General features: G+C 38.0%; 1 protein-coding gene across 3 annotated transcripts in view; it reads right to left on the reverse strand.

Moving 5' to 3' along the window:
* LOC124642932 (ALK tyrosine kinase receptor) overlaps positions 1-17,186 on the reverse strand; it is a 29,074-nt gene that overhangs the window by 858 nt on the left and 11,030 nt on the right. The window contains exons 7-28 of one of the 3 annotated variants that reach the window (XM_047181702.1): positions 16,748-17,048; positions 16,195-16,361; positions 15,256-15,443; positions 14,555-14,714; positions 13,843-13,990; positions 13,287-13,436; positions 12,788-12,947; positions 12,106-12,285; positions 11,612-11,754; positions 10,832-10,943; positions 10,166-10,267; positions 9,554-9,767; positions 8,903-9,118; positions 6,984-7,151; positions 6,111-6,305; positions 5,121-5,239; positions 4,421-4,527; positions 3,864-3,953; positions 2,252-2,316; positions 913-1,007; positions 517-649; positions 128-263 (exon numbers count right to left, since the gene is read on the reverse strand). In XM_047181702.1, the coding sequence (XP_047037658.1) occupies positions 128-263; positions 517-649; positions 913-1,007; positions 2,252-2,316; positions 3,864-3,953; positions 4,421-4,527; positions 5,121-5,239; positions 6,111-6,305; positions 6,984-7,151; positions 8,903-9,118; positions 9,554-9,767; positions 10,166-10,267; positions 10,832-10,943; positions 11,612-11,754; positions 12,106-12,285; positions 12,788-12,947; positions 13,287-13,436; positions 13,843-13,990; positions 14,555-14,714; positions 15,256-15,443; positions 16,195-16,361; positions 16,748-17,048 (3,349 nt within the window). Of the gene's footprint in view, positions 1-127; positions 264-516; positions 650-912; positions 1,008-2,251; positions 2,317-3,863; positions 3,954-4,420; positions 4,528-5,120; positions 5,240-6,110; positions 6,306-6,983; positions 7,152-8,902; positions 9,119-9,553; positions 9,783-10,165; positions 10,268-10,831; positions 10,944-11,611; positions 11,755-12,105; positions 12,286-12,787; positions 12,948-13,286; positions 13,437-13,842; positions 13,991-14,554; positions 14,715-15,255; positions 15,444-16,194; positions 16,362-16,747; positions 17,049-17,186 lie in introns of those variants that run through there. The other 2 variants (XM_047181701.1, XR_006985834.1) reach the window with 2 other exon arrangements.

The raw sequence follows: 17,186 nt of genomic DNA on the forward strand, positions 1-17,186 counted from the left end.
CTGCATTGTCTCGAATTCACGATATATGAAACTTGAAACTTCTAAATTTTAACTTAAAATTTTTATTTCCATGGAATCAAGTCAAGAATTTCTGAAAGATTTCAACATTAAACGAAGGTATACTAACGGCAGGTCCATTATCGATGCTCTGGCGCGGCGTGACGATGCGAGGCTGCTCCGTGAAGGAAGTCTCCCAGATGACCGGCTTCTCGTCCTCCGGTGTTATCTCGTCCAGTGACGGACCTTCTACTGAACTTAGCAGTCTGTCGAGTGAAAAGATGAGAGATAAGTACAGGTTTAGCTGTCAGAATTAATGGTCTAGCTTGAAAACTTGCAGGCTTGCAGGCTTGAAATCACAATAAAGAGAATGGAAGAAAATGTTAAGAGCTTTGTTTCTCCGCAAAAGGATGTGAAACGAATGAATTATCTTGAATAACTGTAGAGTACTGTAATAAGGTTATACTTAGGTACCTAAAATTAATTACTTAATTATATAGTAAAGCAAAGACAACGTACCTATCTGTAGAGTTAGACGGCAGAAACTTTGTTGTGGTCCTTGTCTCGGCGACGGAGATAGCGGAGGCATCTCGTTTTGTTGCGTTTGCGCCGCTCCGGGACGCCATTGGAATGTTGCCATATTCTTGTGATGCTACCACAAAAAATCATTAAACCAACCTGAACTTAAAACCTCCTTAGATTCAAACTTATATACACGATGCTTTTAAAATTGGGGATTGTCATTCGAGATTTAAATGAAAATAAAGGTTTCGCAGACCAAGGTAAGGTAACATTCAGGTTATAGGTTCATCACGGGTTTTCGTTCCTGAATTACGAACAAAAAGTTACCTGTACCACCTTAGTTGACTTTTCGATAGTTTCAGAAGTCGCTATAAAGATAATAAGAACAAATACCTTTCAGAAGAGGTGGATATTGTGAATCCTCCGTTTCTGGTTGTTCCTGCGCCACCGTTTGCGATTTGCTATGAGGGACCAGCGGTTCCGTTGGGCTACAACAATGTGGTCTCGTTGATATAGACTGCACGAGGGTTTAGGTTGAACATTGAAGGTGCAATGAAGCTATGTAAAATTGTGATTGAATGCTCAGTTGCTTCGATTGAGATCGAACAAATAATTGATACACATGTTGTGATCTTAAATTACCAAGTTATATTGGCGATCATTTCTTTAAGAGAAAAAAAAAAATGCTTATCTGTAAATTATTTTATACATAAGAACGTAAAATTATCATTAGCCTTCGAAGCAACTGGCAGAACATAAAAATAATCATTAAAACACCAATAATTCTGCTCGCATTTGTTTAAAGGTAGCGTATTATTTGATTGTTTTATAAGATCACTGTTTAAATTAGATATATCTGCTGGTAAGGAAAGTTCAGCGTCTAACACATGCTCTCACTGCTCAGTCTTGCTACTGCAGTGTGATATTCTGTTACTGCTTGCTTTATGTCAACATTTTCTCAAAAAATACTATGCCAATTCTAGTACTCTGCATTCAACTAAGACATTTTTACTTTGACTTTATTCAACTGGTTAAAGTTTCTGCTGTTGTACATTATATTTTTGATAAAATGTTGACACGCAGTAATCTGAGAGTTGTAAAGTATGTTACTATACAACATCGAACTGTGAAAGGAGGTGCCACATATAAGTTAGATTTTAGAAGTAGCTCGTAATTAGTACTTGAGGATACTGGCAGGTATATAAATAAAGCTTTTCCCACTGAAAGCTCTTCGCTGCGGGTGCGACGACAAACATACATCTTACATGCCCAAACATTCAGAAATATAATAATACATCTGTAGGCCATACAGTACTTTGTAGGAATTGAACCCACAAAGCATAGCAGCTGCTGCAATCATGCACTGGCTTGTAACATATTTAACTCATTTAATTGTAAAATACAAATTCACCATTCCTGACTCTGCTTGAACGTTTCATCAAATACACATAGTAATTAAAATTCACTATGCTCCATGTTTACGACAGGCAATATTATACAAATATATGTAAAAAAATGCCACTAATACGACATATATAAAATAAATAATCAAAACCCGAAAAATTACCATCTTAATATCACTTATTCACATTTATAAAAAAATCTATACATGGATGATTTACTTAGTGGATGTAGATCTGATTCGATCATCATATCATTTTTATGGGTAGCGTTTTTGAGAAAGTTTGTATCTGGTTTCCTGCCAGCACCCTCAGATATAAAAAGGCGTTACCTAGTGTTGGTCGGCGGGTTGTCCTGCGGCGACATCGGCACGAGGTAGTCGCACGCCGTTGGTCGCTGCCAACATGCCACGCTCAGTACACGCACACGACCACAGGGAGATTTGTTTGTTACAAGCTATCCGGTATCTTTTGACTTTTAAACTTTGGAAGAAAACCTCAGAGATTTTAGGCTACGGTACGGTAGTCTTGCTACAAGGTAGACTGATATGAGCTATTCTTTGTTATCTATAGTTATAAGACAACTTTGTTGATTGGCAGCCTTATATGTTTTCGCATCATTGCTTTGTTTTATCACAGATGGGTTTATTTGAATCTTCTTTAAGAGATGCATATGTTTTTATCCAATTCTGAAGTTTGAGAACAGAAGCTATTTCGTCATGAATTATAATTGTTTGAGGGTTAGGTCTTTTCCTTCTTTAGTGACGACGATTAGCGATGAATTTTTTGAGCAAAAAATAGCGGAATAGCATTTCATTGTATCAATACTTTTTGCATGAATTGTAATCTCCCTGTGTTTCTCTTTTAATTCTACGCGTGCATACCACTGTGTTTTGTAAAAAACTTCACAAAAATAATTTAAACTTTATAGAACAGAACTTAAGTACCATTTTACAAAACCCAGAGGCAGGGACAAAGGTAATAAAAGAAAATAGATATACAGGTAATAGATTTCCGCTATAGCTACTAGGCAAGTAAACACCCAAGTCTCTGAAATAACCGTTTGAGAGATTCTTTGAAATGCAACGATGGTGAAGAAGAAGAAATTAAATAATGAACTGATCAGTTATGAAGAACATGCGATTATAATATGATATCTGATGAACTCTTTCACATTCCAATGAATCTCTGACTAACTACAAGGGTTCTAGTTTTCTACGCGAGTTTCATTCAGGGAGAGGGGGGGTAGTTTAAGAAAATAAAAATAAAAATGGAGGTTTTCATGCGAACTCGTAAGCACGGGCTCTGATAGGATCGCTAACACCGAATTATAAAACAAAATTATAATTATTATGTTTGATTAATAAATAAAAATCCATTTACTTGCTTCTAGTAGCCAGAGCGAAAACATTTGGAAAAAAGAGAAAATTTTGTTACGCATTAGTAGTATTCATTTTTATTAGTTACTTTTTTATTTTTTGATTTTAGGTGGGCTATACACTCGTGTGGAAGGGACCTTTTAAAATAACTTATTAAAATTTCGAAATTTTATTTAGAGGCGTTGTTCCGTTGGTCAGTTATTTCAAAATTTTACCAATTATTGTCCTGAAATACATACACAGTTTATGTTCAAGTACTCAATAAAATTAAAACTAAAAAATCTAAAAGGGGGTCAAATCTAAAAGTGTTCCTACATGGTGTTCATAAAACTACAAAACTCAATTGAACTAATTAAAATTTAACACATCATGTATACCTATTCAAAAACTTAAAAACGATCACATCACTGTCTAACATTGAGATACTACCACAGATTATAAAGTTGTTTTTTTATATTTTTTTTTTTTTGTTTTTCAATTTTTTTTTCTTATCTTTTTCGGAACAACGCCTCTGTCATTTAATAGAAATATTATTATTTATGTGTAAAATGCTTGGTTAACTAACCTGCGGCCCATTGGCGTTGGTTGGCATCTCTGTGTGCGGCGGTAATAGAGACCGCACTATTGGCAGCGGAGCGCTTACTATCGCTGGGTCCTGGACAAAATGGCGGGATTTCTTATGACTTACGATATCTAACTTTATGAACTTGATTGTTCGTAGAGAGAGTTCTTTTATCAATGTCATCATTGGTTTGAAAGCAGTATGTAGTTGTAATCGTTTTTACTTAAGCAATATCTTTTAAAACAATTAGGTGTATAGCAAATTCTTTGCTATTATCAAATTTTATCAAAAAGAGAGTCCGAAACTGGACCTATTTTTCAAACTAATATTTTTTTTATATACTTTTTTCCCAGACGTGTGTTGTTTTGTGTTGTGTCAATAAAAGTTTTTTTCTTTCTACGGTTTAAATACAGAGAAACAATCCATTCTTTTTTTATCCCAAAGTTACAACATGTTAGAATCATCATCATCCTCCGAGCCTATTTCCCAAATATGTTGGGGTCGGCTTCATGTTGCAATGTAGGCATGTTGGAATATATTTTGACTATATTTGTGCATACCTGCACAAACCGCTGCATCCTCTCGTACATGTGCGCGAAGGAGGGTCTCTCGCCGGGCGTCGGGTTCCAGCACTCGCACATCAGCCTGTAGATCTCTTGTGGACACCCTGTATAATGCAGTGATAAGCAATGAAAATGTGACGCCCATAAAACGATAACTCTATAAGATAGGTATTAGAAAAAAAATAGGTGAACAAGTTCCAAATGCCCAATACAGTGTCTTCTAGTTAACAAAACTACATGTAAGATCACCAGTTATGATGCTTTAAATAATAACGCAGCATAGATTGAGCCTGAGAAAGGACATTTACTTTTTATCTGGCTGCGGGAGTGCCGCGGGCAAAAGTTTATTTCCTTAACACAACAAGGCCCGGTTTGACTAATTTACGATAAATAGTCAGTTATATTATACTTAATGCTATCTACCAAAAAGGTTGCTTATAATTCCTATTCCTACCAGGTATTGCTATCGAAGACCCGTGAAACCAAAAAAAAACGAATCACGTAAATCGGCCTATAAACCTCGGAGTAATCGATGTAAGTACATACATAGAAAAAAAAATACCGGCCGAATTGAGAACCTCCTCCTTTTTGGGAAGTCGGTTAAAAAGTTATAGTTTCTCGTCTTGTCAGCCTGACAGGCTATCAGAAACTTTCGTTATCCAGTAAAACTGGCTACACATCTTCAGAGGCTACTCACCATAAGGTTTCTCTAACCTCCCTCCTCCGGAGACCATCTCCATGACCTCCCTGTTGGCGCAGCCGGTGTACGGCATCACGCCTAAAGAGAATACCTCCCAAAGCAGCACACCGAATGACCTGGGAACGAGAGATAGACTTTGACTGAAGGAAATGGTTAAAAGTCTGTGGTATTATAGCATCAGTACCGTGTAATAGGAATCGTTTGATCATCAATACACTCTTAGGCGGCAAGCCTGAATGTGATTGGAAGACGATATCGTCGGTATGTCTGGAAGACCGTGAGATGAGCGTATGAATGTTTTTTTTTTTTTAATTAATTCTAAACAAATCTAAATGGCCACTGGCCGTTTTTGTTGATAATTATATAACAAAATAAATTAAATAAAATCAATTTTGGAAACTACTGATAGATTCATTTATCGCAAGACGATGAACTAATTTTATCATCATCATCCTCCGAGCCTTTTCCCAATCATGTTGGGGTCGGCTTCCAGTCTAACCGGATTCAGCTGAGTACCAGTGCTTTACAAGAAGCGACTGCCTATCTGACCTCCTCAACCCAGTTACCCGGGCAACCCGATACCCCTTGGTTAGACTGGTGTCAGACTTACTGGCTTCTGACTACCCGTAACGACTGCCAAGGATGTTTAATGACAGCCGGGACCTACAGTTTAACGTGCCATCCGAAACACAGTCAATGGTGTCTAAGCTACGAACTATATAGCTATGAACTAATTTTATATTCGGAAGATAAAACTGAATATATTTTATTTGATTTCGATACGTATTTGAAATACTTAATGCTATTCTATCATCCATTTGGAAAAGCATTCGGGTAAGGGCCAAAGATCATTTTATGTATTTTTTGTGACATAAAACATTTTGAAGTATCACTAACGAAATAACGAAATCCAAATGAATCCGTGAATAAGATATATCAATATCAATAAAACAATAAGAATACTTAGATTAAAGCCAACAAACTCACCAAACATCAGTTTTGATAGTAAAGACGCCATCAATATAAGCTTCTGGTGGCATCCACTTGATAGGCAGCATGGCCTTCCCGCCCTTCTTGTAGTAGTCAGACCGGTAGATGTCCCGGGCCATCCCGAAGTCCGCGATCTTCACCACGCGTCCCGGGCCCCGGGATGTTAGCAGGCAATTCCGTGCTGCTATGTCCCTGTATTAAGAAAAAAATATATATGTAATTCCAACATAGCTTCTTCTTCCTATATGTAGAATCGTACCAAGTTAGTTTACAATAATATCTTCAGTGGTATAAAGCGAATGACAAGAAGTCTTTTTCGTAATAAATCGAGAATTTTTGAAACCCATTAAATTTACACTGTCACGTTACAACAGCTGGTTTATCATCACACTGACTTCTTCACGAGCAAAAGGCAGAAAGGATTTTGATGAAACGTGGCAATAATATAGGCCATGTATAGAAATAAATAAATAAAATGCGTTTAATTGCTTAATTGGACTGCGTATCAGAATAGGCTCAGAATACTTTCTATCTGGGTGTGGGAAGAATTGCCGCTGGTGGAAGCTAGTCTATACTAATATTATAAAGAGGAAAAGTTTGTTTGCGGATAAATTCAAAAACTACTGGACTGATTTTAAATATTCTTTCACCATTAGAAAGCTCTATTATCTGCGAGTAATACAGGCTATATTTTATCCCGGTGCGGGCAGAAGCTCCCACGGGACGCGAGTGAAACCGCGGGAAAACGGCTAGTTAGAAATAATTATATACCTGCTATTGCTATTTAAAACACTGAAAAATGACCAGCATAATACACACTATAGAAAAGCCATTACATATAACATACACTCTATTTGTCTCGTTCCTTACCTGTGTATAAACCTCTTGCTCTCCAGATACCGGCAACCCTTGCAGACATCGATGGAGCAAAGCAGCAAGTCCTTCATAGTGAGGGCGCTGGCCCGCTCGGGCTTCGGTCTACTCTCGCGGAGGAAGTTCTTCAAGTCCCCACCAGCTAACAGCTCCAGGACTATGAACCTGGGAGAATTTTGTAAGATGCCTGGATATGGGTCACAGTTTTTGGCAAATGGAGATTGCGTTTTGGGTTTGGTGTTTAGTGACTTTTATGATGGTGGGAAAATGGGTTTTATGTAAATGTGAACTAAGTTAAAGTAAATATTAAGTTATTGTTGTACAAATCAGTTTAAAAAGGCGTATTGCTTTATTATAACAATAAGACTTAACGATTACTATATCATCTATGTAAGCTGCAACTGTTATGCTTAAAAATTGATAGTTTAAATTGGGATATTATAAATTGCATATCAAATAAATAATCGCCTATCAATAAATACTCATCATTTATATTCTTTTTTACATCAAATAACTTACTTCACTACAAATAAACTAAATGTTTAACAAAACTCAAACTGCAGATAATTCGAAATTATACATCAATATGACATTACTTTTTTCCTTATAATGCAATACAGTTAAATTTATTCTTGTACAAAAATACTACATATAAGCATTAAATACTGACTGCACAGCAAATTTTGCATATTTCATAGCAAAATAACTATCCCAGTCGCATATTAACCAGTAAGTACAACAAAACCTGTTCATCATATTTGTCTTAATTTTCAAGAAGCCATGCTCGGCAAATTTAATGATTACTTTAACAAAAAAATCCTGTAACATTGCATTATTTCTAAAAGCAGAACAAATTAACTGAAAAATTGAAGCTAGTAACGAAAACGAATCGCTGCAAAACCGACTTCACGTAGTCTTGTTTGCCCTACCCCTAGAGTGCAATTCAAAACCGCGTAGGCGCGGCGCGGCGGCCGCAGCGCCGGAGCCGTGACAGAAGGCATGTTTGCTGCATGTTGCATGCTTACTTCCATGTTGCATGCCTGCTTACATGCTGCATGCCTGCTTGCATGCTTCAGGCTTGTTTGCATGCTTCTTACAGGAAAATAAAAATTCCAAAACTATGCCAAAAGATGATTCTGACTATAAACATTCTGAAATATGATAGTTCTGCCTTTTAATGACTACTTATATGAAATGTATGCCAAAAGGAAGTACTGACAATGACTAAAAATGCACCTGCCCCATTTTTTTAAGAACTATATGTGCAAGCATATCATCGGACTTGCGATCCGACTCAAGTACGTGGCGCCACCTGCAGAAGCTAAAAATGTGCCTATTGGGCAAAAAAGGAAGCAAGGACGCTTATTAATAATTCAATAAATTACAATTTTGTATTTAATTTTATATTTTTTGCTAATCTCATTATGTGGTAATTAATAAGTAATAAGATGACTGTGACTAATAAAATGCTGTTTTATTCAGAAAAACTGCTATAAATAATATAAAAATAGAAGCTATATTTAAAAGAAAAAGAATTAACATGTATAATGTGCATTAAGATTGTTAGCTGTGCATTGATGAAAAAGCTTTTGCTTTAGAAAAAATCGCTGTACGCTGCGAAAATAAATTGTAGTGTGTTTAGTGATATTTTGAGTTGAATATTTTGCTGTGCAATCAGTAATTTTGATGGGAATTCGGAATCTTATTGCATGGAAAAAGGATTTTTTTTGATTTGCGTTTAAATACTACCCGTTTAAATTATCAAATAGAATAAATTTTATGTTGTGATTCGCATATTTTTTTTTATAACTCTGCTCTCTATTGCTGTTACTCTTACATATTTATATATTTTGAGCTTTCATGTGGTTAATAATCAAAATATTCCATCTGTCTAGATACTACTTCAAATTCCTTACCTGGGATGCCTATCAAAGCACACGCCAATGAGGTGCACAATGTTCGGATGGCTAAACTTGGCCATGATGGCTGCCTCCATAAGGAAGTCAGACTCCGCTTGTCCTGTGGACAGTTCTGGTAACGTCTTGACAGCTACTGGCATTTCCACCGTGTCTCCTGTGCGGTGACGGTACAGACCTTGGTAGACTTCTCCGAACGCACCCTGGCCTAGAGCCCTGGGAAAAGAATGATGGAATTTAGTAGGCTATTTTTTATTGACGTAATAATTGGTTATCGGCCGAATACTGGAATATTATTCTATTTCGGTCACATGTATGCACTGCAACGGATATACTTTTAAGTAAAACCTAAATTTAAATAACGTTAGAATATATTTTCGGTTTTTGGGGTGGAGAAAATGAATATAGAATAAGCTATCTTTAGCAATAATAGTATGGGTTGATAGACCATAACGTTAAGCAATAATACGGTCGGTAGTTAGAGGACAAAATGTCTAACAACTAGTCTTACCAAGTGGTGAGGGATTGCCTGGGTAACTGAGTTGAGGAAGTCAGATAGGAATCCATTCAGCTGCACCTTTTAGACTGAAAGCGGACCCCCCGACATATTTCGGAAAAAAGTTAACCAGATAATAAATTAATTATACTTACTTGACGAGCTTCAAACTCTCTCTAGACACCTGCGGCAGTCCCCTAACATCGATGCCTTGCGGCAATATGCTCTCACTTCCATAATGAGGGTTGAAAGCCATGGTGAGGTTATCATTCCCTCCCGGAGCACTCCTCAGTCGTTGGAGCTGGACATCCTGTTCGAGGAGCCGCTTCTGTTGCTGTTCAGCTTCCTTCTTCCGTTGGTATGTGTTGTCTGAAGATCGGAATGCTGTGTTAATGGTGTTGATTGGGTTCTTATATGGATTAGAATTGATATTTAAGTTATTTTGGTTTACTTATTTATTTCAGGTAACCCATAAACAATACAAAAATATAAAACTCAGTGGGTCAGAGTTTTTGGGTACTGACAAGGCTCGCTGGAATTATTTAAAGTTAATTTGGATTTTACAGTAAAACGTGGAGAGGCGTCATCAAATTTTCTTTTATGAAAACAAAATTATTGATAACGCTTCAAGATTTTAGTGGCTGTCAAAAATTGTTTCAAGCAAATGATAAAAATAAACGCTAATATATAATTTAAGTTTAAAGTTCCATACAAAAAATACATACAAATACAGACGTAATTGACAATATTAACTGATGTATACTCACATAGATACAGACAGACGCACAGGACTGCCAGAGCACACACGAACACAGCCACCGACAGCACGATGATGACCACCCATGGAGTACGTGGCCACGCGTCCTCCACTGGAAAATTAAATGATAAGAAATTGGTATCCTGCAACCTGAATAAATGAAGGTCTTGGGAATCCCTGATTTATCGGCTGTGATCAGCATAGTTATGGAAATCATCAGTGACTGCGTCAGTAAAGTTTCAATTTCAATTTGTGTCACGAATCATAGTACAAACAGACCACCGATACGACGGACCAAATGTCTTAGTTTGTGACACAAGTACTAGCAGGTCACCGATGTGATGGACAGCTAAAGTGAAGACGTGTGGTCAGTTATCCACTTCAGGAATACGCATGCAGAGGTAATGTACTAGTTACTAGAGGAATGACGGCTTTCACACGACTTCACACTCGTTAAAGATAAGAGTATGAAGATGTAGAAGAAGAAACCCTATAAGTACATAAATACAATGTTTTATAAACTTTCTACCAACTCTATCATAATCAATTTGAAAGTTGTTTGAATAACGGTGTGTACTAGAGAATATAAAAGATATGTAGGTACAAAGGGAGTACAATATATCTCAACACGAAAACGTTCTCCAATGTGACAAAGAAACAGAAAAGTAAAACTTACATATACACTTGGTAGGATCATGAGCATCAGTAGTCCACGTGGCGGGACAGTAGCACTTCACCTCGCTGCGGTACTCGTTCAGAGCCACGCAACGGTAGTCGCAGTCACAATCCTGGAACCAAAAGAAAGTTTTGATGAAGAGGAATTTGTAAATCAGCTTATTTTTCAGATTTAGGATTTGGGTATTTTTCGTTAAAAAACTAGAAACGGTTACGGTACGTTAGGTTTTTCTACATTTGGATTTTAATAATATAAAGCATGTGCTAAATATCAGTGTAACCTATCCCATAAATAGTTTGGCTTTGCATTAATTGAAAAATTAACAAATAGACGCATATTTACATAACTAATGTGTTAAATGGGTTCATTAAAAACTGAATGCTTAGGGGATATATTAGACAGTAAGATGATTTTTGCGAAAAACGGTGCTAAATGTAGTGGGTACTTTTGTTTCTATGTATAAATCTGTTCCTCAAACCTAATAGATCGACATGTGATGCTGGGGAGTTTGTTGCACCATTCCTTCTTCAAACCATCATCACATAGGAATAGTAAAGCGTTTAGATGTTCAAAAATGCTGATATATCAGTCTGATTTGGATTAACGTTTTTGAACACATGTGTTGCTGGGGAGTATGTTGCGCCACTTCTTCCCAGAAAAAAAACACATAGGAAGCGTTGAAGGGGTGGGGGCGTTTTGGGGGTTGTCTTTTGTTTTTTACGTTCGAAAAGTGCTGATTTTTCAGCCTAATGTGAATAAACGTGTTTGAGTGTAACTCACGTGTATAGCAGGGAATATGAGCAGCTCCCCGGGGCCGGTGCGGGGCGCGACGCCCACGTCGCTGTAGTGGCGCTCGGCGCGCGGCGCGATGTACGACCAGCCGCCGCCGCCGTGAGCACCGCCGCCTTCGTTCGTGTTGCCGCCTGAACAACCATGAATAAGACTCACAACGCCAAAGAAATGTCTCCAGCCAAAGTATAAGCCTTAAAGCTTCAAGTAAATCTTCAGTCTCGAAAGCAAGGGGCTTGGTTGACGAAGCTGCCAGATTTAGTTGCAAGACTTAAGCTACTCGTACCACTGCACAAAATAGATTCTAATGAAGATGAAATGACAAAAAATCACAGCAGATGACAATTGGTGAAAACTGACAACTTTTACTACGGAAATATCAATCGAATATAAAATGATATAACTTTACTAAATCGTTAAGAAAATTAATTTCCCTTTATTCAGTAACAATTAAATTATTAAAACATCATCACAAAACTACTCACCAAGCCAACCTCCTCCCCCGCCGCCCCTCAAACATCCACCTCCTCCACCGCCGAACCCTCCGTGCGCTTCACCATCACACGCGGCTCCTCCCGCCCCACCTTCATGTAAGGCTGCCCCTCGGACCAGCTCGAAGCCAGGAGTCATGGGACCTGAACGCGCTAGCCAGCCTCCGCCAGCACCTAGGCGGAAACAAGGGCATATCGGAGCAAGAAAATAGAAGAAAGTGGAGAAGTAGCCCCTCATGATCAGTATCAACATCGAATAATATGTATGTGTACTCAAAATATCTTCAATGAAAATCTCATAAAAAATTAATTCTCCTACATTATAACCATAGTACCACTACATATTTGGCGAAATTATGATATTGCGCCATGGTGTTGCTACCAGATATTTTATAGATTTTAAAGATTGCAACTGTCACCATTATACCCGTAAAATATTTTGAAGTTACTCCATGTTTACTTACACACCTTTCATTTCCTAGACACATATCACAACCACAACATCATCGATATAACCATACTCCTTATTATAAAACGTGGTTTTACGAAGTACCCGCTTTAGTAATAGGTTTAGTCCACTAACTTTGTTCGGGACGGTGATTTAAACGTGGTACAAAATCTGGTACTTTTTTAATACCACGTTTTATAAAAGGTGGTTACAATTAACAACTCTTACCTGAAGTCTTTCCAGGCTGTCCATACATATACCCAGACTCCGGGGTCGCGTTAGTCAGGGGTCTGGCATGCTGGGATCCATCATCTCGGAAACTGCCGACGGACAACCCTCCCCCTCCTCCCGCTACTAGCAGAGGGAACGCTTGGCCGTCTTTGTCCAACTGGGCGAAGAAGGAAAATGTTATGGGAATTTGCTAGAAAGCCTTTGAAAGATCAAGTATTGTGAAATTATTTATCTCATAATTAATTTGTGGGTTGGATAATAACAATGTAAACTACATTTACATAAGGTGTATTGTGAAAAAATATACATAAGGGGAAGAAGTTGCCAAATATAATCTTCTTCACTGTCGGAATTTATGGCCCCAAAAACGATATCTTTAAAAACTTATTCTGAATGTTTTTCAGATTGATACTTTTCTAAACCATTTTATACCAAAATTATATAAGAATAATGTTGTTTCTATAATGTTTGTGTAATGTTCATAATGTAGACTTACCAAGAATACATAAGTTGCACCACCGCCCCCTCCTCCTCCGTCACTGACATTAGTGTTCCTGACTTCATGCGTCTTGCTGGTGAACTCCATGCGGGTCTCGTTGGCTTGGCGACGGGAGCATTCGTGCTGACCTTCTTGGGCTGAGAGGGTCTGTGGGTACAAGAGTAGATAGAGAGATTGCACTCAATACAGTTGGCTTAGAATTTGAAGATTATTTTCAGGTCTAGTCCGCATAATTTTAGCTCTAATCTTAACCACAACGGTTACCTAGAAACTGAGTGCGAACAAAACTTTACAATCACGAAGACCAGGTGTTACAACCCCAATAACAGCCAGAAACTGTAAAACTATTGTACATTTATCTGAGATTTGTAGTACATATATATTTTATAGTTAGTTTATTTATCTTATATAATTTTACTTTGAACACGACTGCTGATAACGACCAGATTTCTTTCTATCTATTCTTATAATTATTCTTATAATTATCTTACACCACTATTTCCAGTTACACTTAGTAGTATCTTAAGTTAATCATCACCAACTGTTATCTTACCTTCTTACAAGCATTGAGTCCTTGCTGTCCAATCAGTATGTAGACTCTCTCGCTCTTGTGCAGTTCGACCAGCGCTCGCACCGCGGCTGCGTGCGATACTCCAGCCCAAGCTGACCCCAGGCCTCCGCTAGCTCCTGTCGCTATTAACCTGATGGGTAAAACAGTATTTAGTGAGTTTCTGAATAGGACATCATCGTAGAATAAAATAATATAAGTTCGTAACTGAGTTAATCTCATCTATTTCATACTTAAACTAGGCCATTCAGGGCAGTTTGATTTAAGAGCTAGGATTTTGTCCCCAAGCGGACTACTCTCACTACCATCGCTGTCGATTTGAGGCTGTTGTTGTAATAGGACGGCATGCTTGGCACTACACGAGAATGGGTTCACTGAGACGCATTTTTATGTCAGTAATTACGACAATAAGATGTAATTACTTCCATATACAGGACACAACACAATCCCTCAGCAGAACCTTAGGCTTGATACAGAGGATTCTAGTGAGATTAACGAGCGTTCTCCATCAAGGAACATTATCAAGCTAAAAGGGACCTAATGACAAAGGCACTTACGTATACAATCCCTCAGCAGGCACCTCCCACAGCTGTATACCCTGGTAAGGCGGGTTCTGTATGACGCTGACAGAAACTAGCTTTCTCCAATAAAGAACACTCTATCAAGCTAAAAAGAACCTAATGACAAAGGCACTTACGTATACAATCCCTCAGCAGGCACCTCCCACAGCTGTATGCCCTGATAAGGCGGGTTCTGTATAACGCTCACAGACACTGGTGTGTTGTTGTACGCGACGTCACACATCGTCTGGTTCGGACCGAAGCGACCGGTAGCTCCGCATGTTGAGAAGCGATAGACTAAGAGATGAAATATGAGGGTAAGTTCAGATACTCAGCTTCCAAGGTTGACAAAATAATCTATACTAATATTATAAAGCTGAAGAGTTTGTTTGGACGCGCTAATCTCAGGAACTACTGGTCCGATTTGAAAATTTCTTTCAGTGTTAGATAGCCCATTTATCGAGGAAGGCTATAGGCTACTTTTTATCCCGGTACGGGAAGAAGTTCCCACGGGATGCGGGTGAAACCGCTGGCAGAAGCTAGTAAAATATAAATAGAACTGGATTGCAAACCAACTTAATGTACCACTTAATTAAGATTTTACATCACTTTCAAACCACTTGATTTTTCGTTAGTAGGCGGATTAAAGAGTTCGGTAGTTAAAACCAGCAAATTGTTGCCTAATATGATAGTGACTATGATAATGCAAAGATTTTTTCATTTGAAGGGACTTCCATCACCTCAGAATGCTAATGAAAAGGCACTAAATAATTATACAAATATGCATATGACATGAGTAACTCCGAAATATGAAGCTAATCACCATCTCTATACTTACATGGCTTATCAACGAACGCCGGATGTGGAGTCGTCTTCTCCTCAAACGAGGGGTCATAATAATTGTAGTCCCCTAGCTCCGCGGGGTCTATGTTCAGCCCGAAACACTCCGGCGCCATAGAAAAGTCGTCTATAGCCGAGTCTGAGTATATCCGCATGCCCATGCGGGTTTTGAATTCTAGGAAGTATCTGCGAAAGGATTTGTTAAGTTAGGACTTGAAATATATACAACATGTAACTTAATTAACGCACATCCTGAAATTAGTTTGTTCAGAATCGTTTACTGAATCGATTTATATCATTTTTGATATAGGTAATTTTTTATCCCAAAAATAATTACAACTACGGAAATTATTGTCATATTAACCCTGTACAGTCAAAACAAATTCAAATAGACCGTAACTCAAAATAATAAGACTTCGTGTATTGTCGGCTTTTTCCGTAGTTTCGTTACGTTGTGTCGAGTCGAGCGGCGCGCGGCGCGATATTTGCGTGCGTAGTAGTATGACCAAAAAGTTCTCCAACTAATTTAGTAAATAACAATGCATATACATGTTAAATTAAAAATTCAGTGTATGTATTATGATTATAACATAATATTCTAATTAGGGTGTTTGAGGGTGTGCGTTAATTACGTTACATGTTGTATACGTCTATAAATATACTTTTTCTATTCAGTGATCAGCATCGAATTAACCATATACTTAGCAAGAGAAGCAATTGGTACCACACACTTGAAAGTCCCTGTTTTTACTGTTCAGTCGCGATAACTATGAAGTTAACTACTTTTAACGACTTATGGGGTACCCAGTTTACTTAATCGAATACTACGATTATTTCTCATTTTAAATCTGTGCCAGAATTATGCTTTGATGTAGCGATAAGATCATCTACATAAAAGATCAACTAGAAAAATTAGATAGATCTTAATATTCCTTACCTTCTAGTAACATTAGGCAGGAACATAGACGCCCTGTACCAGTACTCTCCCTTGTCCTTGGTACTGAACCAGAGAGAAGTGGTGATGTTGCCGCGGTTGGTAAGTTCCACCAGGTTAACGCTTAACGAGCCGTAGTTGCGACCGTTTTGTTGGTAGTAGAATCTTATCTGTGGTACAAGAAATAGACAGATCAGCAGAAGTTTTAGAATTACTGGAAAACTGCAATATTTTTGCATGACATCCGAATTTTAATGCACCGGAATTTTTACTGCACTTGAATATTGGATAACAATTTTTAGTTGACTATTAATAAGAGAGACACCTAGACACGCTAGACCCTTTTGGGCCAGAAATATGTTTTAAGTTTATCAAAAACGTTAATCTGTCAATCTATTGGGATAATGGCTTTGATTCTTAATGTTATAATTCTACTAATTTTTAACAGTTTTCTTGGTCTTTGCAATAAAAAACTGCTGAATTCCACGGTTAATCAGATTAAATAGGTAGTCTTTACTGGATCTAAATAGGCAGAAAGAACTCCAAAAACACTTACCATACAACAATTATAATATCTCGACGTAATATTCCCGTGGACTTTCGGGGGAGGATTAAAAATGACTGTTCTCATGACAGCCGTGGACGCGAAGTCAGCTTTCTCCTTATTGGGACCAGTTACGTTCATGTTGACGTAGAAGTAGTAGCCGACGCATTGGGCGCTGAGGTGGGCGGGGAGGAGTGGGACTATCATGGTGGGATGGGGGAGAGTGGGCCCGATGTGGCATGTGTGATCGTGGTTGGGGCCCGTCTTCTCAGTGGGGGTTGGCCCGTTGTGGCGGGACCATCTGAGGATTGGCCTGTGGGAGATTGAAGATGTTTAGTGTTAAGTGGTATAATATTCTGTATTTGTGCTTCTTTCTATATTTAGGCTTTTTTTGTTCCTGTCGCATAGCATGGATATGAAAATGAATGCTTTTATTCATTTTAATTCTTAC

This window comes from Helicoverpa zea, chromosome 26, assembly GCF_022581195.2.
Source record: "Helicoverpa zea isolate HzStark_Cry1AcR chromosome 26, ilHelZeax1.1, whole genome shotgun sequence".
Taxonomy (NCBI): domain Eukaryota; kingdom Metazoa; phylum Arthropoda; class Insecta; order Lepidoptera; family Noctuidae; genus Helicoverpa; species Helicoverpa zea.